Source organism: the organism of the source record quoted next, unplaced genomic scaffold (genome assembly GCF_019419815.1).
Source record: "Pyrus x bretschneideri cultivar Hongxiangsu unplaced genomic scaffold, Pyrus_bretschneideri_v1 Contig36, whole genome shotgun sequence".
In the NCBI taxonomy this organism is placed as follows: domain Eukaryota; kingdom Viridiplantae; phylum Streptophyta; class Magnoliopsida; order Rosales; family Rosaceae; genus Pyrus; species Pyrus x bretschneideri.
Window position 1 is genome coordinate 2,890,696 of NW_025999679.1, and position 23,405 is coordinate 2,914,100.

At 36.0% G+C, this 23,405-nt stretch overlaps 1 protein-coding gene and 1 pseudogene across 1 annotated transcript in view; one reads left to right on the top strand and one right to left on the bottom strand.

Annotated features, from left to right (window-relative positions):
- Positions 1 to 8,250: 8,250 nt before the first annotated feature.
- Positions 8,251 to 10,060, top strand: LOC103950469 (annotated as a pseudogene).
- An 838-nt stretch (positions 10,061 to 10,898) lies between these two features.
- The window catches only part of LOC103950470 (calcium-transporting ATPase 10, plasma membrane-type), a 29,141-nt gene continuing 16,634 nt past the window's right edge, over positions 10,899 to 23,405 (bottom strand). Inside the window, exons 19-37 of the mRNA XM_018648245.2 lie at positions 18,429 to 18,471; positions 18,247 to 18,330; positions 17,710 to 17,847; positions 17,546 to 17,611; positions 17,350 to 17,448; positions 16,923 to 17,033; positions 16,397 to 16,564; positions 16,170 to 16,229; positions 15,219 to 15,383; positions 14,980 to 15,096; positions 14,660 to 14,758; positions 13,337 to 13,474; positions 13,122 to 13,222; positions 12,421 to 12,466; positions 12,177 to 12,302; positions 11,756 to 11,863; positions 11,573 to 11,664; positions 11,309 to 11,408; positions 10,899 to 11,215 (exon numbers count right to left, since the gene is read on the bottom strand). Of these exons, the coding sequence (XP_018503761.2) occupies positions 11,204 to 11,215; positions 11,309 to 11,408; positions 11,573 to 11,664; positions 11,756 to 11,863; positions 12,177 to 12,302; positions 12,421 to 12,466; positions 13,122 to 13,222; positions 13,337 to 13,474; positions 14,660 to 14,758; positions 14,980 to 15,096; positions 15,219 to 15,383; positions 16,170 to 16,229; positions 16,397 to 16,564; positions 16,923 to 17,033; positions 17,350 to 17,448; positions 17,546 to 17,611; positions 17,710 to 17,847; positions 18,247 to 18,330; positions 18,429 to 18,471 (1,873 nt within the window). The 3' untranslated portion in view covers positions 10,899 to 11,203. The remainder of the gene's footprint in view (positions 11,216 to 11,308; positions 11,409 to 11,572; positions 11,665 to 11,755; positions 11,864 to 12,176; positions 12,303 to 12,420; positions 12,467 to 13,121; positions 13,223 to 13,336; positions 13,475 to 14,659; positions 14,759 to 14,979; positions 15,097 to 15,218; positions 15,384 to 16,169; positions 16,230 to 16,396; positions 16,565 to 16,922; positions 17,034 to 17,349; positions 17,449 to 17,545; positions 17,612 to 17,709; positions 17,848 to 18,246; positions 18,331 to 18,428; positions 18,472 to 23,405) is intronic.

Here is a 23,405-nt window from a genome sequence, read left to right on the forward strand (position 1 = left end):
TTCCTCCTTATGGTCCTTTGCCAGACAAACAAACCACAAGAAACACAATGCCACTAAATCTACTCTAACAGATGTTGCTCAAAAGATTTGAATATGAACAGTAAGCCATAGACTTTACAAATGTTCTCCTCGATAAAGCGAGAGAACGACCACAACTATAAAAACTCTGCTCGTCAAAATGAAGGAGCAACCATAACCAGAGGATGAAGATGGTTGGAAGATGTAAGAGAAATATGGAGGAGAAGAGAAAAGAAAAACTAAGAGAATTGTTGGAATTTTTAGGGTATTTCAAAATGCAAAGTCGATTTATTTCCTAAAATTATGGTTGTTAATATTATCACATAATTGGTTGGTATCCATCACTTCTTGTGAACCGTTATATATATATATATATATATATATTAATAGCTATAGTAGCCGTTCGTGCATTCATTGACATCTTAATTTGATATCAATTATTTCCCTTGTAACTGTTAGTCACTATTTGATGTGAATCATTATTCATGTATCTCCAAAATGTAAACCCATTCCGTAAGAGTTGATCAAGTGATTCTCTCCCTTGAACCACTCATTCATAAATGAAGCTTCTCAAAAAAAAAAAAAAAAAAAAAATATGTCTCTGAGTCTCTCCTCTCTCGTCTATGGATCCCTTATCCTTTCAAATGTTGATATGTCATTCAATTGTTTTGTACAATGGAAGAATCGAGTTGTTCACTCGATCCAAGTATTGAGAGTGTACGCTTACAAGGATCATAGGTTGTTGTATCCTGGAGAGTAGGGCGCCATAACCTGCTACACCGAGACATTATCTTAGAGGGGCGAAATCTACTCTGGAGGGCAGTGAATTTGCATGCCTCAACCTAAAAGTAACATCCATATCGCTAATATTTCCAATAATCTTAAGAATAAATTTTGGCTGCTACTCCTACTACTTCTCAATCACATATAGTCCTCGATGGAAAATTTCTATCCATGTTAGCTATATGGATAATTTAAAAAGGAAGCGTGATTGCAATATATATGGAGCTTTCATATAAGTACCGCAAATTATTTTAGTCATTGAATTATGATAGGAGCATATTTAGGTGATTTAGTTAGCTTATTGTCTTACATTTATGTTGTTAGTTCTTAATTATTTTAGTATTTTCAGCTATATTCATGTGTTTATAGGTTCACATGGTTAAAGTAGCAAGAAAGTGCATTTTGGAGTAGTTTTGGGCATCAATTCGATAGCATATGCTTGGAGCAAGATGGATGGACAAAATTGAGGTCCAAAGGAGGCTAGGAATCTGCTAAGGAGATGGAAGAAATTAATTCAAGACTTGGAAGAAAAGGAATCAATCACAAAGAAGGAAACATGAGTCAAACTTCCTTGTTTTGACTTAGTCAATCCTAATCTTTCCTACTTAATTTCCAGCTATCAAAAGGGGTTCCTAATCAATTTGGGACACTTAAATATATGTCCTAAAAGCTCTAATCCCAGTCCAAGATAAAGCTGCACCTTTCATACCTTTTTCTTCCAAAATCTGCCACATATCTTCTTTCCCCTTTTCTTCTAGTCAATGCCGCAACTTTCCTTTCCTTTCCCATTGGGATTCTGATTTGTTACCCTTTTTCCTTGAAGATTTGGAGCCCAATTCCTTCCCAAATTAATTAATTAAGGCCTTAACCTTTCTTCCAATATATAAAAGAATCTACCGCACAAAATAGGGCTCTCTCATGCTCTCCATTCATTCAGCCATCATCCACCCCCTACCACCATCCAACCTATCCATCCATCACCATAATTCATACCCAAACACCCTTGTGCCGTAACAAAGAAGGAGAAAGAAGAGAGGAGAAGCCTTGGACGTTTTGGCCATTCAAGCTTGGATTGTTGGAGCGTTTCTAGGTGTATTCAATCTTTGTTTTCAATGTTTAATTTATATTCCCTTTGTTTTGCTGTAAACATGAGGAGCTAAACTTGTTTTAGCTAGGGGAGACTTTGAAACCATGATTATATTTGTGATATGAATTGATTAATTTCAGTTGTGATTTCATAAGTTGTGAATGCAATTTACTTAACTGTTTGATTAAGAACTTATTCTTGTTTGTTGATTAAGGGTGCACACTTAATTTGCATGCTTGAATTTGGTGCTAGAATATAAAGGAGTCTCACATAATCGTTACAAACTTATATTCACAAGTAGTTAAGGTTGTTTTCCCAATCATGTTAAGTAAATTCCTAGCATGAGTATCATGATGTTATAGTTACAAGTGCTTTATCAATACTTATGATTTTTCATAGAACGTAATGATCTTTGATTGTATCTCTATTATGATGTCATGTAGGGAACTTTTGAAGAATGCTTTTGGTTGTCATATGATGTCATCCAATCCAATAACTAAAGGAAAAGCTGAAGGTTAATTAGTGATGTCACGGTTAATCTGGGGTGTAGAGGTTCATGGTTTATTGAAAAAGCAACTGGAAATCAATTTGTGTTTGAATGTATCATGTGTGGAAAAGAATCCTCTAGCTAGCTAATCACCCATCCATATCCCCAAATTCGTCCAAACTTTATTTAAGTCTTTTAGTTACTTGTTTTCATCTTAAATTCGTCAAAAACTCAATCCCCTTTACTTTGTTGTGTCAAATCTATCCTAAATTGTGCTTTTAAGTGTTTTGAGTCAAAACCAATTCTATTTTCGTCCAAATTAAGTCCTAGAGTCTAGTTTGAGTCTATCTGATTGTTTTGTGTTGTTTTGAGTCTTTTCAATTTGTTTTGAGTCATATAAGTTTAGTTAAGAGTCTTTGAGTCTATTTAAGTGTTTTCAAGCCTAGTTTTGTATTCTTGAGTTAGTTTTCATTAGATTAGCAATCCCTCCTAATCCCCGGCCTAGAACAATCCCTACTTGCATCTTTACTACAATTGTCAACAAGAGGGTTTAATTTGTGTGCTATTATATATCACATCAAATTATTACCTTCACTTAAACATTTCTAATAGTTCGTTACGTGAGCCTGTGTTTGTGTGCCATCAAGGAGGCTAATTCCCTGTGATTTTGCAAATCTAAAGCTAAAGAGCAAGGCATATATATTTTATGTGTAATGGCTTTGATTCTTAAAGAATAGTAGGCCATTCTTACATACCTTGAAAACAAAAAGCAGGTACGAGACTGACGCTTGAGCTTGATTTATAAGTGCCACAATCTTTTAGATTATTCTTTATAACCATTTTTTTTAAGGGATCTTTTTATATGGGTCCAATTTTATAAGCCTGTTTTGAATGGAATCCACTTATATTACATAAGCATAAGTGGGGGCTAGTAAGTACAACAATCATCCATGTCAGCAATTAAAATGCACATAATTTACCAACAAAATTACAACAATTGCCATTAGACCCCTTTATCAGGTCTCTTGCAGATTAATCTCTTTGTTTATTCAAAAACCTTATCCTCCCATCTTTCAAATTGGTTTGCGTCCGTGTCCAGCGAAAACCTTGTTTTGAATCCTAAATCCGTATGAAGCTATGAAAGCTATAAATTTTCTCCCAGTATATGATGAAAACAGAATAGGCGAAGATTTGGTTCTGGCTTCCCGGTATACCTGGAGAACAAGTATTGTAAGTTTGGGTGTTATGTGAACTGAGATATGCTTTGTCATATCTGTTTTTTAATTTCAATTTTAATTGAAAGGGGATATTCTTCATGTTTCCCTTTATTGATTGCACAATAAGATTTGTTTGTAATCTCAAATAATGTTATTTTGTCATTATCTGGACATAGTTCGTAAATGTACTTTCTAATTGTATAAGGATAGGTACTTTCAAATTGTTGATAAAAAATGGATGTCGGTAATTTTCCTACATGTTAGGTAGTTTAAAACCGTCCCAAACAGTAATATATCTGTACAACTAATGGTGAATGTAAAAGTCATATTCTACAAGGATAGGTATACCTATAGAACATGTATTGTAACTTCTCGGAAGATTTCAGTTTCATACATGGTCATATGGTATACCTGTAGAACAGGTACTTTCAAATTGTTGATAAAAAATGGTTGTCAGTAATTTTCCTACATGTTAGGTAGTTTAAATACAATATAAGTGGGATTTTTTTGCTACATGTTGGATTTTTTGCTACATGTTATCAATCATTTGGTAAGTTGGCATCTTGCGTTCATCCAAAATCCAAGAATTGAAGGATTCTGCAATATTAGAGCACATCTCACCATATTTTTTCCCCCTGAAGTATGCATTGGACCAGTTTTCTTTGGGTATGTTTTGCAAAAATTTCTGAATTACTGTACCACCATCCTTGATGAGAGTTTTCATTTCCTGATCGAACACAAGTTGGGATGGAGCGTAATTAACAACATTTTTGGAACAGGTTAGCAACGACTTCACCATAACCAGAACCCATCTGCTTTGGATATTTACTTTGTATATTCAATTTCAAATGAAACATGCAAAATACATGTGGTGCTTCTGGAAAAACGGTGGAAACAGCTTCAAGTAAACAGCCTTTCCACCAAAGAATGCCCAAAATCAAGAAAATGAGGAATAATGCTAAAACAACTCCAATCACAATGAATTTCTTCCTTTTGCTATCATCAGGCGGCTCGAAATCTAGAATAAGTTACAAGGATAGTGACAATAAGAAAACAATAAATTTCCACCGGAAATTAAAGAGTACACTTTTCAAAGAGGCATAACATCAAACACCTTCTGTGCATTGGATTTTTTTTTTTTTTTTAATAAAAAGAGAAAGAAGCGTATCAATGAGAGATGATAGAAAGGGATTAGGGGGATTAGGATAAAGTCTTCATGTTTTGAATTCGCACAGCAAACAACAATAAAGTGGAAAACAATTATAATATACCTGACTTGAAAGTTAATTGGCATTCAATCTGTTGTGTTTTAGTCCTTTGATAGATGGAGAAGGTTGAGTATCAACAAACCACGAAGGAAAAACACGATCATAAAAATTGTACCTAGAGAATAGGTCTTCTGAAGAAATCTGCACGTATAAACACATAATTTGTATAGAAAGTTACTAGAAAGTTAAAAGTGATTAAGCCTTCCTTAAAAATAGATTGATAAGAAATTCAAATTCAAAAATTGTTATCAAGAAATCTGGGAGAGATGAAGGACTACTGAACAATGAATTTGAATTCTGATAAAAATTTAAAACGTGGGAAATATATGGAGAACGTGCAAAATCTATAGGAGGGTAAAATAGTAATAACAATGCAAAAAAAAATCAACCTAATCAGAAAAATTGCTAACATGGAATCCTAGTTATTGGAACTAAGTCAAAAGTAACTAAAAATTGGACTAATCCTAATGTTGGGCTATAAAATTAGACCTATTTCAAGTTTTCCCTTTTTTTTAATTTGTTATGTAACGAGTATATGAACGGCAGCACGTTTATTTGTTTTTTTTCTTTTTTTTCTTTTTTTTCGGTGGCTAGTTTTCTATGAAGATGTAGTAGAAAAGGTCAAAGTACAGTACTTGATATCTTCATCTCAAAATTAAGTTTGCTACTAGTGTTGGTCAACTGGTATCATAGTGTTCTTGTGCTATTAATTCGTGTTACTTTTTTTCATCGAAATTAATTCGTGTTACTTCAATATACCAATATAGTGTAGTTGAAGAAACAACTAAGACAAACTGGTAGTAAGGCTAATGCTGTTTTTCTTCTTCTTCCTCCTCAGGCTGCCCTTTCTGGTTTTCTTTCCTCGCGGCCACTACCACCAAATGCCCAGATTTAGGTGGTCCTCAGTGGTCTTCACAGCCAACTATTAGAGCTTTCAGATGGTCCTAGGACCACCTTGGTCCCTTAATAGATCTACCCCTGCTTATGGTGTACATAGTGCAACTACTGCAGCGTCCAAGGTTGAACTCATGTTCTTAATGAATACCACAACCTATAGTGCACACTTGATGGATTCACCTATATGAGTATGGGAGTGGGGCCTCTTCCTATGAGAACTTAGGCAGGTTCTCTAGAGCACTCATGAATATCTAGGTGGGCGCATGGCTTATTCGCACCAACCTGAACAAGCTCAATTCCGAGGATTCATTGTGGGTGGTTAGTCCTATGATTCACACAAAGAAATCTTGGTTCATAGAAAATTTCATTTTCACCACATTTCTGTGAGCTACGACTAGTTTGTCCTAAGGCTAGTTCATAGTCCAAAAAAACACCAGTTCTGATGCGTTGGATTCTCACTTTCTGTTAGTACTTCCTTGTCCTCTTTAAACTTTTGTTTCTCAAGTTCCCTTCTGGTGATTCGATTTGTATTTTGAGATATGTGGGGGGATTGTTGGAATTTTTATGGTATTTCAAAATACAAAGTTGATTTATTTCCTTAAATTATGGTTGCTAATATTATCATTTAATTGTTTGGCATCTATACCGTTTCTATAACAGCCATATATATATATATATACATATATATATATGTATATATATGTATATGTATATATATATGTATATATATATATATATGTATATATATATAGCTATAGTAGCCATTTTGCTTGTGCATTCATTGGCATCTTAATTTGATATCACTTATTTCCTTTGCAACTGTTAGTCATTATTTTGATGTGAATCATTATCCTTATATTTCCAAAATATAAGCCACTCCATAAGAGTTGATCAAGTGATTCTCTCATTTGAACCACTTTCAGAAAAACTCTCCCTCCAATTCTCTCCTCTCTCGTCTATGGATCCCTCATTCTTTCAAATGTTGATATGTCATTCAATTGTTTTGTACCAATAGAAGAATCAAGTTGTTCACTCGATCCAAGTATTGTGAATGTACACTTGCAAGGATCATAGGTTGTTGTATCCTGGAAAGTAGGGCACCACAACCTGCTACACATAGACATTGTCTTAAATGAGCGAAGTCTACTCTTAAGGACAGTGAATTTACACGCCTCAACCTAAAATCTTGTTCTAATCAAGGATTGATGAAGAGCATTCTCTACCTACAAAAGATAAGTATTTTATCGTACGTATTTGGTTTATTTTATTTGATAAATTGTTGAAATATGTTGGAACCCTATTGGACTCTAAACTTATCACATCAGGGTTTAAGTTTAGAGGAAGCCGAAATCAGTTAGAGTTAATATATGAATAAATATTATTTCCTTTAAAGTAGGACAATAAGGATAAACATGGTAGAGAGTGGATATCCCACGTTGGAAATCAAATGGACGTGGCATTTAATCAAATCGTTTCCGTGATAGAAGGAAATGGTTGAGGTTGCACGTCTATAAAGGTTCAGTCCCTGCTTAAGGGGAAATGTACATTCTTATTCAATAAACTAGCCCTATTCTAGTGAGAACATAAGGTCCCCATTGAGTAGAAGATTTACCTCTGCGAACTCAGTTACAATGGCTTCTTCAGGTTTGATTTACACTTTGCTTCTAGTTAATATTGTAATCTATGTGAAGCTAAACTAATAAAATTCCAACATCTGGTATCAGAGCAAATCTTAGCTCTTCATAGATTCATTCTGTACTATTTGTTTGTTGTGATGACTAATGTCGTGTTTTCATGAGTGTGCTTCTTCAGGAGCAAAGTTGATACAAACTTATACGAAATCCAACTTCATTATCATTTAAAGGAAATCATGCTGATAAACCATTAAAACAAATGTTTGAAAAGTCGCAATTTCGTTCTCGTTATGCTTGCTCGTGTCAGCCGCGACACTACCGTCGCTGCTCCTCTCGAACCCATCCCTCTTTATTTGACAGGGGCGGAGATTACCACTCTATCAATAACAAGAATAAAGTAGCAATTCAGTTTCAAATGGTTTTTTTTTTTTTTTCTTTCTTTCTTTGGAGGGGGAGACAAACTGCGTTTGGTTTGGGTTTTTTTTTTTTTTTTTTCCTTCCTTCTTCCCGTTCTTCTTCTTTCTGGGTTGCGTTCTTTTTTTTTTTTTTTTTTTTGTTGAAGATTAAGCAGGAGGATGAAGATGGGGGAGAAGAGAGAGAGAGAGAGTGGTGGGGTGGGGAAGGGACGAAGTGAGGGCTTTTTTTTTTTTTTTTTTTCCTTTTTAACTTTTGTTTTAATATTTAAAAAAATATTAAATAATTTCTTTAGTTTTTAATCATTTTTTAATAGAAAGTGGGCCCCGAATCAAGCCACGTCGTCAGTATTTAACTGAGAAATAACCGGCCAAGCTAAGTCGTCAGCATTTAACTGAGAAATAAACGGCCAAGCTAACAGAAGGTATAACATTGGCATAAATTCTAAAGATGAGGTATGACATTGTCAATTTTAAAAGATGAGGTATGAAAATATCGTGACACTAATAGTTGAGGTATTTTTTTGTACTTTACCCTATATTCTAATTAAGCAAAGTTATTTGCGTTAGAACATTAGATTCAAAATTTGAGTCTAGTTCTCCAAGTTAACGAATTTTGCAAATAAAACAAAGTTATATATTTGTATTGATTCACATAGTTTAAGGTTATATGAACCAGTATATATGCAAATAAGGACATGTATTGCTAGTAATTTATTGTGACTTAAAACAAAAAAACAATATAAAAATACATGCAAAACCTCGCAGGCATGCATGTGTGTGTGTGTATATATATATGATATGTCGGAACATCTTATAGGGCACGAAGATTGCAGCTCAACTTTTGGGGCACGGAGATCGCAACACTATTCTCTTACCTACGTAAACCGTGAAGAGACTGCCATTTCAGTATACCTTAGTTGCTTGAATTCATTTACTTCATCAAATACTATAGTTGCGTCCCTTACTAGCTATACACCATGGAGTCCATTAACCAGTGCTACTGCAAATGTATTTGTTTGGCTTTGATCTTCATGTTGGGAGCCTTGTCTTCTCAAGCCACTTCTCGTGCTCTCCAAGATGCATCAATGTATGGGAAATACGAGCAATGGATGGCTCGTTATGGACGTGTATATACCGACATTAACGAGAAGGAGAAGCGTTTCAACATATTCAAGGAAAATGTGGCATTTATTGAATCTTCCAATAAGGATGCAAACAAACTTTACAAATTGAGCGTCAATCAATTTGCAGACCTTACAAATGAACAATTCAAAGCCTCAAGAAATGGATTCATGGGGCACGAATGTTCAGCAAAGACTTCTTTCAAATATGAAAATGTTACCGCACCACCAACTGTAGATTGGAGAAAGAAAGGAGCCGTTACACCCATCAAGGACCAAGGCCAATGTGGTAATCAATTTTATTTGAAGCCCCACCCCCTTTGTGTAGATAATATCGTTTGTTAAAAAAAATTACGATTTAATTGCAAGATTAAAAATCAACGTCTATTAATCTAAACCTGGTTTAATTTATCAAGCAAAAACAACCCAATATTTAATTTCAATTATATACATGCAGGATGTTGTTGGGCTTTTTTCAGCAGTGGCAGCAATGGAAGGGATTAGAAAGCTCACAACTGGTAAATTGATATCTTTGTCTGAGCAAGAGCTGGTTGATTGTGACACAAGCGGTGTAGACCAAGGTTGTCAGGGTGGTTTGATGGATGAAGCATTTCAGTTCATCAATCAAAACCATGGGCTTAGTACCGAGGCTAATTACCCGTACACTGGAGTTGATGGTACTTGCAACACCAAGAAGGAGGCCAATCATGCAGCCAAGATAACTGGTCATGAAGATGTGCCTGCAAACCATGAAGATGCCCTAATGAAGGCCGTTGCTAATCAACCAATTTCTGTTGCCATTGACGCTGGCGGTTCCGACTTTCAATTCTATTCAAGTGGTGTCTTTACAGGAACTTGTGGAACGAGTCTTGATCATGGTGTTACTGCTGTTGGTTATGGAGTTAGTGATGATGGTACCAAATATTGGTTGGTGAAGAATTCATGGGGCACAGAATGGGGTGAAGAAGGGTACATAAGAATGCAAAGAGGTATTGAGGCAAAGGAAGGTCTTTGTGGCATTGCTATGGAAGCTTCTTACCCCACTGCATATTTGAATTACCATAAAAACCAATGCCTACAAGTTAGTACATTGAAGGTATATATCAAGATATGTACATGATCAACTTGTACGTTTGGGACAATATGTTGCATGGTATCTGTATAAAAACTAGCAACTTTTATAATTACCAAATGAAGAACTCAGTTTATTTTAGTTGAATTGTCCAGTCACGCGTACATTAACTCTTTGCTTAGAATCATTACGTAACAACTAAATACACACCGATATAATTACGACTTAAGGTTTTGGTTTTCAAATATTTTGTTTTAAAATAAGGGAACCAGTTGGTAGCTTTGCCATGACAGTCCACGTTTCCAAAAGCTGAAAAGACTCACATAGACATTTCAGCTTCCTCCTGATTACGATCGTGTGATTCACCAACGCCATGTACTTTAACAAAAAGCTCTCAGTACTGTTCACTTTAACGAAAACCACATTTTTTCACTAAAAAATCAATCATGATACTATTCATTTTACCCTTTATTTTGTCCTTATCATTAAAACTCAAAGTTTTCAAGTCATTTTTATTAGTTTTTCTTTGATTCTAATGGACGCAAAGGAAATTGGTCTTTAATCAAAATGTTCCTTATGGTTTTGTTAATTGTAATTCTGAATTTGAAAGATTAATGACTGTATACATATGTTCACTGCCTTTGTACTTGTCATATGTGACCTGTTCTCCCACAATGTTGCTGGGAAGAGAGCCTTCCGGCCTACTCTTGATTTGCATATCATTATTACTGATGGCATCAGAAATCAAATCGCGATTGATGAACTATTCAAAATTAAATCAAATATTGACAACATAATAATCAGATGCAGACGGCATATTAAAAAACTGATCATTTCGGTAGTTGGGATTTGAATACCGATCATTTCGGCAGTTTCCCTTTGATCTTACTGCTTAGGGTTTAGGTTGAAATTTTTATTTTTTTATAGACTAATCCATCATTCCAAAAACAAGTCGAACTGTAAAACCCCAAATCAGTCCTTAAGTACATAAACTGCACACGTAAAATTCCGGTCAGTGGAGACCAAACCGAGTATGGCTTCTGTAAAGCTGAACCGCTGCAAGTACATACCCAACTTAACAAAATATTAGTTTGTGGATTCTGTGAAATATGATCTGTCAAGCCAAAAACCGAAAAAGAGAATGATGCAGATCCAGAAAACTATGAAACCCGCTGCTGTAACTGCAGTATATCTTCACACTTCCTACTGACTACCCTGAAAGACGAAAGTGCAGGTGACTATTAATCACGGGCTCGGAATATAGTAATACATCTTAATCCCGAAGCTAAAATATACAAGAACTCTTACCTCTGGACTGTTTCTTCGCCCAGGGATCATTCTTGTAAAATACTTGAAGAGAGGAGTTTCTGGAACCGGAATCAGCTTCCCGAGAACAGCAAGAGGCCAACTGCAGAAGAGGAGAGTTGAGTCAACCAACAAAGGAAAACTAGAGACTCCAGAGGGTTTAACTTATACTACAAAACACACCATAATCATATAGCTTCGTTTGGGACAAATAATAAATATCATCGTAACATCAATTGAACTTTAACGGTGTCTTCACCAACTCACCTGATAAAAGCTATTACAGCTGAAATCAGCCAAAGATTCCAAGTAAGTGGTTTTGTTTTAGTGAACTTCCCAAGGAACTCGACTATGATAATCTGACCAAAAAAAAGAGGGAAAAGCCAAGTGTAAACAAATGCAAACTTTCACCAAAATCACATGAGAAAAACAAAAGCACTAAAGTATCACCTGAAGTACAAGAGTTACTGTCACTATTCCTATAAAAAGGTAGTTCTTGGTTATCCCCTTGAATATATTGAACTCATCAGGCTTTCGAGCATTGAATTCATTGAAAATCTGCAAGTTGTACATTACACTTATTAAAGACGTTGCAAGTTGAACGTTACACTTATTAAAGACGTCCTTTTGATAAATCATGTTTAAAAGTACAAATGAATAAACTCTAGCAGCTTCATATCAGCTGGTCACAACACTAGAAATCCAAACAATATTCCACTAGATCTGAACTAACAAGTTACATATCATTTTCAACAGATCAACTTTAGTAGCAACTTAGTACAGAACTTGATAGGAAAACTTGACGTGAGAAGTTGATTTGTCAGACTTACTTGACAAGGGGCACCAGAGAAAACAACAAATGTAGACTTACCTGACATAGGACAAATGTATTGAATATCAGAGTATTCTTCACTGTGTTAGCATTGGAACCATGTAGCTTCAGTATACTTATTCCTCGGAAGTTGAGGACAAGTAGGACAGTGACTTGGTAGAAAGCCTGAAGTTCAGACAATAATGTCAAAAATATAAACGACAAAAGCAGAGTATGGCATGACAATACATGTTATAGAGCACCAATACTTCAATTTACAAAAAAAATCAAGAAACGCATGTACCTGAACCAACAAGTTCCTCCACATTATATTTGTTATGAGCGGCTCTCTGTAAAACATTGTACCATAAGTTCATTACTATAACCATCCGGAAAGCAAATAGTCTGCTTAATGACATGAAGTATCCAATACATATGGGCCAAGAAGAAGGCATGAACATTCAAAACAATAACACAACACTTTTGGATTCTGTGCACAAGACAGTGTAAAAAGGATTTGGAAATTTCTCTCGCAATCCCACTGATGCCGTACAATTTCAGAAGTTAGTTCCTTGTTAAAGTTATGTAAATAATATGGCTACGATAAGCATTGTCAAATGTTGATAAGGACTTGGAAAACTAGATGTAATCGATAAAAAGGAAACCTAACTGAAACACATTTGGGCACAAAATATGGAAATACTGTAACTAAGTTTGTCATAGAAAATATCGAGTCTTGTTCCCTTGCATCACCTTTGAGGGTAGAGATCCGGAACACAACATAAACAAGAACTTTATCCTAAACAGCATGACAAAATAAATAAAGGAAATAAATAAATAAATAAAGGAAGAGATGATAATTTTTTGTCAACTAAAACAAAATGCTCCCAAATTTTCCTAAAATTTAGGTGACTAACATATTGATTAAGATAGCGTATTTGGTGATCTAATGGGATTTTATGTTTTTGTTCTGTAAAAGGAAGCTGTCATCACATAAAATATTACCTTCGACCAACAGGGGGTCTGTCCATCAAGTGGTCTGTAGGTGGCTCCGTAGCCAATGCTAGTGCTCCAAGAGTATCCATGATAAGATTCACCCACAGAAGCTGCATCAAGCACAAGAAAAAGAGGCATCAACAGGTATACACATGGAGGACGAGAGATATATGCATATACACAGAGATAGAGATAGAGATAAAGAGAGTAGAGAGAGTGAGAACCTGAACAGCATTTAGCGGTACATCACCAGATGAAATGGCTGCCACGACATTTATAATTAGTGCTGCTACATTGACTGTAAGCTGGAATTGGATGAATTTCTGAATATTTGCATATACAGATCGACCCCATCTAACAACCTACAACCATTAGATGAACAAAAACACTGCTAAATATTGCAAATTTGGTTTCTGAATCGGCACTTGAAATAATAATGAAAAAACAGACCAAAATAGATTTTAGATACACATACGGCCATTCTCCAATCCAGACTTTAACAGTACATTCAACAACTCAGACATGACGTGTAAACACAGTTAATGGCATATGGTTAATCTGGTCAGTTTATCACCATGCTGACACTCCCTAAACAACTGCCTTTTTTCTTTTTGTTTAATCAAAACTTTGTATGCACTTCTTTCATACATTTTGCTTCCCCCTACTCTATCCTCTCAACATATTTTCTTTTAAATCCACACTCTAGGAATTAACTCTCAGCCATCTCCAAAACTATTGACATCTCTCAGCCTGACCACCAATTTCAAAATGCAAAACAAACCCTCCCCATAGGTAAATGGTTCCCAAAGCAAAGAGAGCAGATTGGAAGATTAGAGGAATGATTTCTTGGATGGTTCTCCGAATGGTCAAGCCAATTTCACGACTTTCCATGCCATTTCTACCTCGGCAGAAAACCAGAGATTTTCTAATATCATCTACAAACCACTATAAAATTATGTTGCTTCGATGGGTCTAATCGGATATAATCTCAATCTTTTTCGAATTCCCATCCTTTCCAGTCATTAATTTGTTTCAGTGATGCTGTGCTATTGAGGATGAAAAGGTCACTGATGCTCTCAGTTGTTTGCCATTTTCGTCTAGCAGTTTTATTGAAGCAATATTCTTGACAAAGCATTCGATGCTATTTTTCTGTAATTGTATGGCTAAACAAAAAGCAAACTTCGAAGTATAAAAGCCTAAAGTGGAAAAGTAAGTTGTACATTTGGGACACCATATATGCACACTGAGTGCTATCCTATTCACTGAAGGGTGAGGGCGATGCGAGAAAAATTAAAAGTGAGAACTCAGAGAGAACAAAGTAATAAATTAATTAAAAGTATGTATCATCTGTTGGTTGGAATTGCTGAATGAAGCACCTGAACTTTTGTTACAGACTTACAGTCCAAATAGAAGAATGAGCTTGTGTGTATGTTACTGATTAATTAAAGCACTAGACAACATGGTCTATTAAAGGTAGAACAGAGTGCGACAACACAATACACAATGATATTACTAAGAAAAATTGCAAAATGTTCAGAGTTACTAACCTTCACAACTGAAGCAAAATTATCGTCCAAGATAATGATATCTGAACTCTCTTTGGCAACTTCAGTCCCTTGAATACCCATTGCAAGACCGATGTCAGCCTGAACTCGAATGTTGATTATTTCCCAAAAAAAAAAAAAAAAACAAAAACAAAAAGAAAAAAAAAACCATCAAAACATAAACTCATTTAACACTAAAGCTAAAAGGGACAATAAATGGTCCGCTACACTACAAAACCAGTGCAGGGATTCAAACACATAGCTGCTACAATAAAATAAAATAAAAAGACAAAAAAAGACTGAAGTTGAAACATTTGAGAGACCTCGTGCAGTGCAGGAGCATCATTAGTGCCATCTCCAGTTACAGCAACAACATGACCCCTTCTCCTCAATGCTTGCACAAGCAGAAGCTTGTCATTGGGGGAAGACCGCCCCATCACCTGCACATTACACAAAAAAGAATCTATTTTCCACAAAGCTGGTGTTCATACGTCAATCATCAAAACATGTCACCAGAAACATAAAGTAAATACGATTAGATATTCAATTACTCAGATCATACCGAAATCTTTTCAGCACAATCTTCTCTCTGCTTATCTGAAAGTTCACGGAAAGCTGTTCCTTCAATGAGAGTTGGCTGGGTAGCATCTGAATCTGGAGCAAGTATGCCACATTCCATAGCAATCGCTTTCGCAGTATGAAGATTGTCACCTGTGACCATGCGTACCTACAAAATTATCAGATTGGAAGGAGAACTTAAGCTACAACATCACGTGTTCACTTTCTACGAACAATATTTAAAAGGATACCCAGAAATTAATTTATGAAAACAAAATTTTAAACAGTAGTAAATTTCTATATAAACTAAATTGATTCTTCTGATTTACAGTTACCGTACGAATAAAATACAGATAGACATGTATCTAAACCTAACTAAAAATAATCACAAAAGGACATATATTGACACATAATGACCTTACCACCAGTGCAAAAACAACTGCATTTAGACCAAGTGTATAAAACTCAAAATAATGATAAAAAATTTAAGAGCAAGGAAATGAGGGAGCAATTGGAGGCTGAAAAAAAATCTACAAAACAATACAATAAATTCAGGGTGGTACCATCCGCACCCCTTTTTACCTTCCACACACCCCTCTCAATTCCGACCGTCAGATCAAATGAATTGAGGAGGATCAAAGGACATAAATTACCAAGGGGTGTTTGGGAAGTAAAAAGGGGTGTGTGGATTGCACCACCCTGAATTAATATGAATAGGACACCCCTATGACAAACAAAGAGGGAAGTTGATCTACCATTGTTGCAGAATAAACAAGAAATTGATACAAATTGACAGCCAAACTTATTAGCATAGAATCTATGGGCTTTCTACGAGTTGGGGACTGAACCCTTTCTGCTCTCTCCGGCCTAATACTCTTAATCCGAAAATAAACACCCCTCTATATGAAGAACAAAAATTCAGAATACCATCCACATTGATGTTACTAAATAATACCTTAACACCAGCTTTTTGGCATAGTCGCACTGCATCTCCCACCCCAGACCGACAAGGATCCTGCAATTTTTTTAATTCTCTAAATAAACTAAACAAACTACAAGTGAATGCAAATATGGAAGGTGCCGCAAAAGAAGCAACATATCAGCTTAGAACAGAGGATGTTAAATGTTACATGCTCCTCATCAAAGTTAGTAATGCAATGTCTGAATTTATGAACGCACTACCTTTATACCAACAATAGCAAGCAAGACAAGGTCATCATCAGGCAACACCCACTCAGATAGTTGTTCATCACCTGGAACATTTTCCAATTCATGTGGTCTATAAGCAATGGCAACACAACGCAAACTGCGGGTAGCCATATCCTCAATTGACTTCCTGAACATGGTTGACTGCAGAAAAAGGCATATTTCATTCGAATGAAGCATTAGTTATAACCTTCCAAAGTTCAAAGAAAACATAAAAGGAACACAAAATAGTAAGAAAATGAGTTTAGGAACAAGATTCATATAAATGATAATTCTGGATAATTGTACAACTTCAAATTTGTTCAAGCTTATAAAAAAGGTTATTCTGTCTTGCAAGATCATAAAAACTTAAAGGGGTGTTAAAATCATCTCAACCTGGAAAGAAGTGACTAAAATAATAGGAAGAAAAAATAGAGACTGTACTATACGAGTGTTTCACTAAAGGTGAAACTGCAGAAGTTAACTATAATTTTATCATGTAAAAGCCAAAATTTTCTCCTACCTTGCCTTCATCCATAGCTACCAACTGGTCATTAGGATCCAGGTACTTTGTACAACAGGCCAAGACTATTTCAGCAGCCCCTTTCCAGTGAATATGAACTTCAGTATTGGGCTGTACAGATAGATAAAAGGCAATCAACCATTACTTGCAGTATCCCTTGAATGCAAAAGAAGTTATCCACAATGAGAATACTAATATTCTTCCCTGTGTACTGTGACTGATATATGAAGACATTTTACAAAAGAGAACATATAATATTAAATCATCCAGATTCCTGAAATAATTTTTGCATCCACGAAGTTAACAAATAGACACAACAATGAATCTAAAACAAAAGTCAAAACATACAATCTTAAAGTGCCGCATAATATATCACATATAACCAAGAAAGCTTAGTGTGGCAAGGTATGATTCTTAAGTTGCCTACCAATTTAACAGCAGCACCGCCCCGTTTTTTCTCTGAGTTGAATGGGAACACGTGAAGAATTGAAGACTTGGACCTGATGGCATCAAAATTCATTCCGAGCTGCAAAGAAGTTATCAACAATTAGTGGCAAGTTTAAGGGATGTAGTCACCCGTGAGAAGTGGCAAGATACATGAATTGGAAAACCAACTAAAGAACCTTGATTCCCAATTGCAGAATTGCCTTTTCAGTTGGTGATCCAGAAACCTCTATATCACCGCCAGTCTACAAAAGGGAAGAAACAGTCTGAGCCTCAGCCTTTACCACTCATTATTCTGCTAAAATAATGTACCAAGAAAGCAACACAAATACTTTAAGCATACCTCAGGCGTATATACACTGCCATTTGTATTCAATGCAATGCCTTCAATAAGCAAAGATGATAGCATTGGAGACACGTCTGACTTACTGCCAGAGAGATCGATTTTCCCCCCACCAGTAATAGCCTCAACAACAGTCATCTATACTCAAGAGGAATGTAAAAAAGAATATCACTCATTAGCAATCTTAAGCTAGAGAACAGAAGAGTGAGAGAGAGAGAGAGAGAGAGAGAGAGAGAGAGTGACAGAGCAAGAGAGACACAAACCACCAGTGTCTTCCCCTGTCCTATGCACAATTACAAAAAAAAATGTCCATAACATTTGTTCTGCTCACATCCACCACCATTTTTAATCTCACAACAGCCACACCAATTGACTAAATTTTCTTTTAGTGAGACATACTTTAGCTGATTTGAACCCTCAAAATAACATCAACAAAACTAGCCTGGTCAATAAGACCTCAACACCTCGGTCGCCATATATTGAACAACAGAAGAAACTGTGCATTTAGAACTCCATCGTGGGGTAAGTTACACCCACCTTGTTCAATGTTAAGGTTCCAGTCTTGTCGCTGCATATAGTAGTTGCAGAGCCCATGGTTTCACATGCAGACAGCCTCCGCACCTACATTTAGAGCTCCATCATATGCTTAAACCCCAACAAAAGTATATAAAATTAAAGTTCTGCAAAGCCATAAAACTGAAAAAACAATTAAGACATACCAAGGCCTTATCTGCCATCATTTTTCTCATCGAGTAGGCAAGCCTGTGTCATAGCCAAAGAATGAAAAGAGAGGAGAGGGGGGGGGGGGGGGGGGGGGGGGGGGGGGGGGGGGGGGGGGAAAGTAAGAAATGAGGAATGTAGAAAGATGCTCATGTGCAATAGAAACGTATGTTTTACAAGAGAAGATAAAACAAAAGAGTGTTCACTTTTTATTTTACGTTTGGCTTGGAGGGATGGGGATGGCAATTCTAACCGTTAAACCCGATAAACGTGGATAACCACCCGAATGGATTGGATTTGGATATGAAAATTCCGGTATGGTATGGATATGGGGAAAAACCGTGAACTTTATTCGGTTATGGTTTTGGATATGATTATAGGGATCCCTAATCCGTATCCGTCCCTGGGTCATCCCAAAGGGTTGTTTCGAGCTTCTAAGCACTAATTTTGAGGCTCTAGGAATTGGGAGGAAAGCTAAAGCTTTGTGGGGTTGTCTGGTGTCGGCAGTTTTTTGGAACATTTGGTTGGAGCGTAACAAAAGAATTTTTGAGGATTATACTGGTGTGGGGGTAGCAGATCTATGGGGAAGAGTAAGATATTGGGCAGCCTTCTGGGCTTCAGTTTCAAATGAATTTAAGAATTACTCTCTTTCTCACATACTGTGGGATATGTTAGCAGTAGTAAAATGATTTTGGTTGAGGTTGTCCTACTTGTAATCTGATCCTATGGAGAGTTTTTCTTGTTCTGTTCTTGGTGGATTTCTTATCCACTTCTGTGTATTTCACTTTTCTTTTTTAATAAACTGTTATAGTTTCTTCTCAAAAAAAAATCCGTATCCGTCCCATAATCCGACCTGAATATTATATATATATATATATATATATATATATATATATATATTTGGTATATAATATAATTTTATTCAATTTACCGAACCCTCCCTATACTAATTCATTATGCATGCATCAAACCCTATACTATCTTGATTATGCACCAAACATCATGCATGGGGCATACCAACAACCTCATCAATTCAATACTCTTATTGTTATACTCAACCAAATTAATTCATTGAATCATTTGATATATCAATTATCAAATGTTCCAAGTTTATTAGATTCATCTCTCTTCAAGAGTCTCACTATCAAGAAATTGGTGCATGTTGTCAGCTCAATAGGTACTCTTTCATTCTTTTTCATATTATTTGATTCATGCAAATTCTCAATTAGCATCAGTTTTCTAGTTTATTACATATGTTATGAGCCCATAGAATTATGAAAAATTAAATCAATAATTGTCTTCTTGTTTGTTGTTATATATTTAGTTTACATGTTAATTGATTCAGTTTCAGTATTATACCATGTCTTGGTTTACATATTAATGGATTTGGTTGTGTTCGCTGCAATCAAAATGTCTAAAAGAAAATTTAAGTCTCAAGAAGAAATAATATCAACCCCAACTGATTGTAATCTAGCACCTACATTGAATCCAAGTGTTGTGCAACAAGAAATACCAAATCAAATTGCTCAGCCCCAAGATATACCAACTCCAAATGAGGTTGCTGGTGAGATTGAGGAACCTGGAGGTGATCATTGTGAACGTAATAATTCGAGACTTCGCAGTTTGGTGTGGCAACATTACACAAGAAGTTGATGGGGTGATAAAAGCAATATGTAATTATTGTAACAAGAAGCTTGGTGGGAACACTGGAAATGGAACCAGCCATTTAAGGCATCATGTGACGATATGTCCACGTCGGAGACAAAAAAAAATTGAAGCAAACGCTAACCCAAAAAGTGGGAGATGGGAAAGTAGAGTTGTATACATTTGATCAAGAAAGTGCAAGGAGAGCTCTCGCCCGAATGATAATATTGCATGAGTACTCTCCTTCCATGGTTGAGCAGGTTGGATTTAGAAACTTCATGAGTGTTGTCCAACCGTTGTTTAAGGTTGTTTCAAGAAACACAATCAAGAGTGATATCCTAAAAATATATGATTATGAGCGTTCGACAACAATGCAATTGTTTGATGAAAATAAGAGTAGAATTGCCATAACTACTGATATGTGGACTGCAAGTAATCAGAACAGAGGATTTATGGTAATAACAGCACATTTTATTGATGACTCTTGGACGTTGCAGAGCTGAAATAATAAGGTGATATTTTTAATACTTTAATTTCTATTTAATTATTGTCTAGCTTTAGATTTATATTTCAGATTCTTTATTGTAACCATCTTCTTTGTAACTTTTTTCAGATTTATTTATGTGCCTTGTCCACATACCGCCGAGAAAATTTCAGATGTTTTGATGGAGTGCTTGCTAGATCGGAACCTCGATCGTAAGTTTTCTACATTAACCGTAGATAGTTGCACTACAAATGATAAAATGATTGATCTTATGCTTTGAATGAAATTGATAAGATTCGCAAATATTGTTATGATTTGGTAAAAGAGTGTGGATCTAATCATATCTCTAACATGGGTCATCAACCATCATTCACTTCATCTCAATTGAATCAATCTGACTTTGAAGCAATGTTTTAAAAAACTCGTCTCGGGGCGCTCTAGGCGCCCTTGGAGGCAGGGCTTCACGATTTTCGCCTCTGTTTTGTGGGAGTGGGCGAAATACTCGCCTAGGCTCGTCGAGGCACGTCTAGGCGCCTGAGGCGTCAACTGGCCGTCAACTGGGCGCCCCTTTTTCTTTTTTAGGTTGCAGAAATCTGGATTTCTTTTAGCTGTAGGGCTGTTTTTGAGTTGCAGACCAAGAAACTAGCGAAGGAGATGGAGATGGAGATGAAGACAACGGCTAGGGTTTTTTAGGTTTGAGTTTTTTTTTTAATTTTTGTCTTTAAATACCCTATAAATACTCCACTCAACTTTTTATTTTCGTCATTTATTTCATTTTAAATACCTTATAAATACTCCAGCCCATTTATTTCATTTTAAATACCCTATAATTACTCCACTCAACCCTTTGTTTTTCTCAAACTCCCATAATTATTGCTTTATATCATTTTAAATACCCTATAACTACTTCACTCAGCCTTTATTTCCTTTTAAATTACTTATAATTGCAACATTAAGCCTTTATTTTGCTTGAAATTTTCCTATAATTGTGACCATTCATCCTTATTTTCCTTGAAGTTCTCTGTAATAGCCAATGTATTAAAAGCGTGAGGCGTGGGCGAGGCATCCGAGGCGAAGCCTAGCCTAGGCGTGAGGCGTGAGGCGAAGCCTTACAAGATTTAATTTTTTTATATATATATGTTTTATATATTATACATATAATTGTATAAAAAATAATACTATGTAAAATAAACATCCATTCTCAATATTTCACTCAAATCCATAGTCATTCAAAACAGTTTATGGTATAATCATAATTGCAAAACAGTTTATGATATAAATTATAATTGCAAAACAGTTTATGGTATAATCATAATTGCAAAACATTTTATGGTATAATTGCAAAACAATTTATGGTATAATCATAATTGCAAAACAGTTTATGGTATAAATTATAATTGCAAAACAGTTTATGGTATGATTGCAAAACAATTTATGGTATAATCATAATTGCAAAACAGTTTATGGTATAATTGCAAAACAGACAAATAAAACCGTGGGCTTATTCCCCTGTTTTCTACTCGGCTTCTTTCTCTCTGTCTCTCTCTCTGTCACTCTCTCGCAGAAATCCTTCCCCAGAAAATGCAAAACCTTCCCCAGAACCAGAAAACTAAATCCCTAGAAAACTAAATCCCCAGAAAACTATTAACCCCTCTATAGCAAAAGTTGCAAAACCTTCCCCAGAAAACTAAATCCCTAATTTCAGAAACCCTAACCTTTGGGATCTTACTGACGGCGCTGAGGCTGGGCTGATGGTGCTGAGGTGACGGCGGCGGGGTGATGGCAGCGTGGCGGCGTGGCCACTGGACGGATGTTCTAAGCCTCTGGCGCGCGGGAGAAGAAGACGCAACAAGGCAGAAGGCAAAAGGCAGAGGCAGAAAAATGGGATCGAATTCGAAGGTAGGGTAGAAGACTGGGTTTGGATGGTTTTAAAAAAAAAAAAAAAAAAAAAAAAAAAAAAAAAAAAAAACAGGTCTGACAAGGCGTCCAGACGCCTTGAGGCGCGCCTCCGCCGCCTCGGCGTCTCCGGCGAAGCATTTCGCCTACTCCAGCAAAACTGAGGCGTTTGCCTCTCCGCCCAGCCTCAAGGGCGCCCTAGGCGCGCCCCGAGGCGAGTTCTTTAAAACATTGTTATAAATATACTTACATATAATATATATTTAAATTTTTGTTTCCATGAGGCTTCGCCTCACACCTCACGCCTAGGCCAGGCTTCCCCTCGGACGCCTCGCCCAAGCCTCACGCTTTTAATACATTGCTTTGAAGAGATGAATCCTTTAATGGATAACTTTGACTTGTTTGTTTCTAGTACTATAAGTACTGATAATGTAAAGTCAGAATTAGATCACTATTTGGATGAGGCTGTTTTGCCTAGAACGTTTGATTTTGATATTTTGGGTTGGGGAAATCAAATGGGACTAAATATCCTATCTTAAGTGCTTTGGCAAAGGATATATTAGCTATTCCTGTGTCTACAATTGCTTCCGAATCAGTTTTCAGTACAAATGGGAGATTTGTAAGTCCACACCGTAGTAGACTTCATCCAAAGACATTGGAAGCCTTAATGTGCGCCCAAAATTGGTTATGGAAAGAAATTCAAGGTACCCCAAAGTATTAATTTATTTTCATCTTATATTTGTACATGTTCTTTAATCTTAATTTCGAACTTATTTTTCAACTTTAATTAATTAGTATGCATTCAGTTTTAGAAACAATTTAAGTATTCATGTTTCACAACTAGCTTCTTGTTCTAATGCACACAGCGGTTGCTGCACTTATTTTGAAGATATGGATATGGATGAGGTAAGTATTGGCAATTATCTTATGGCCCTGTTTGGTACATCGTATA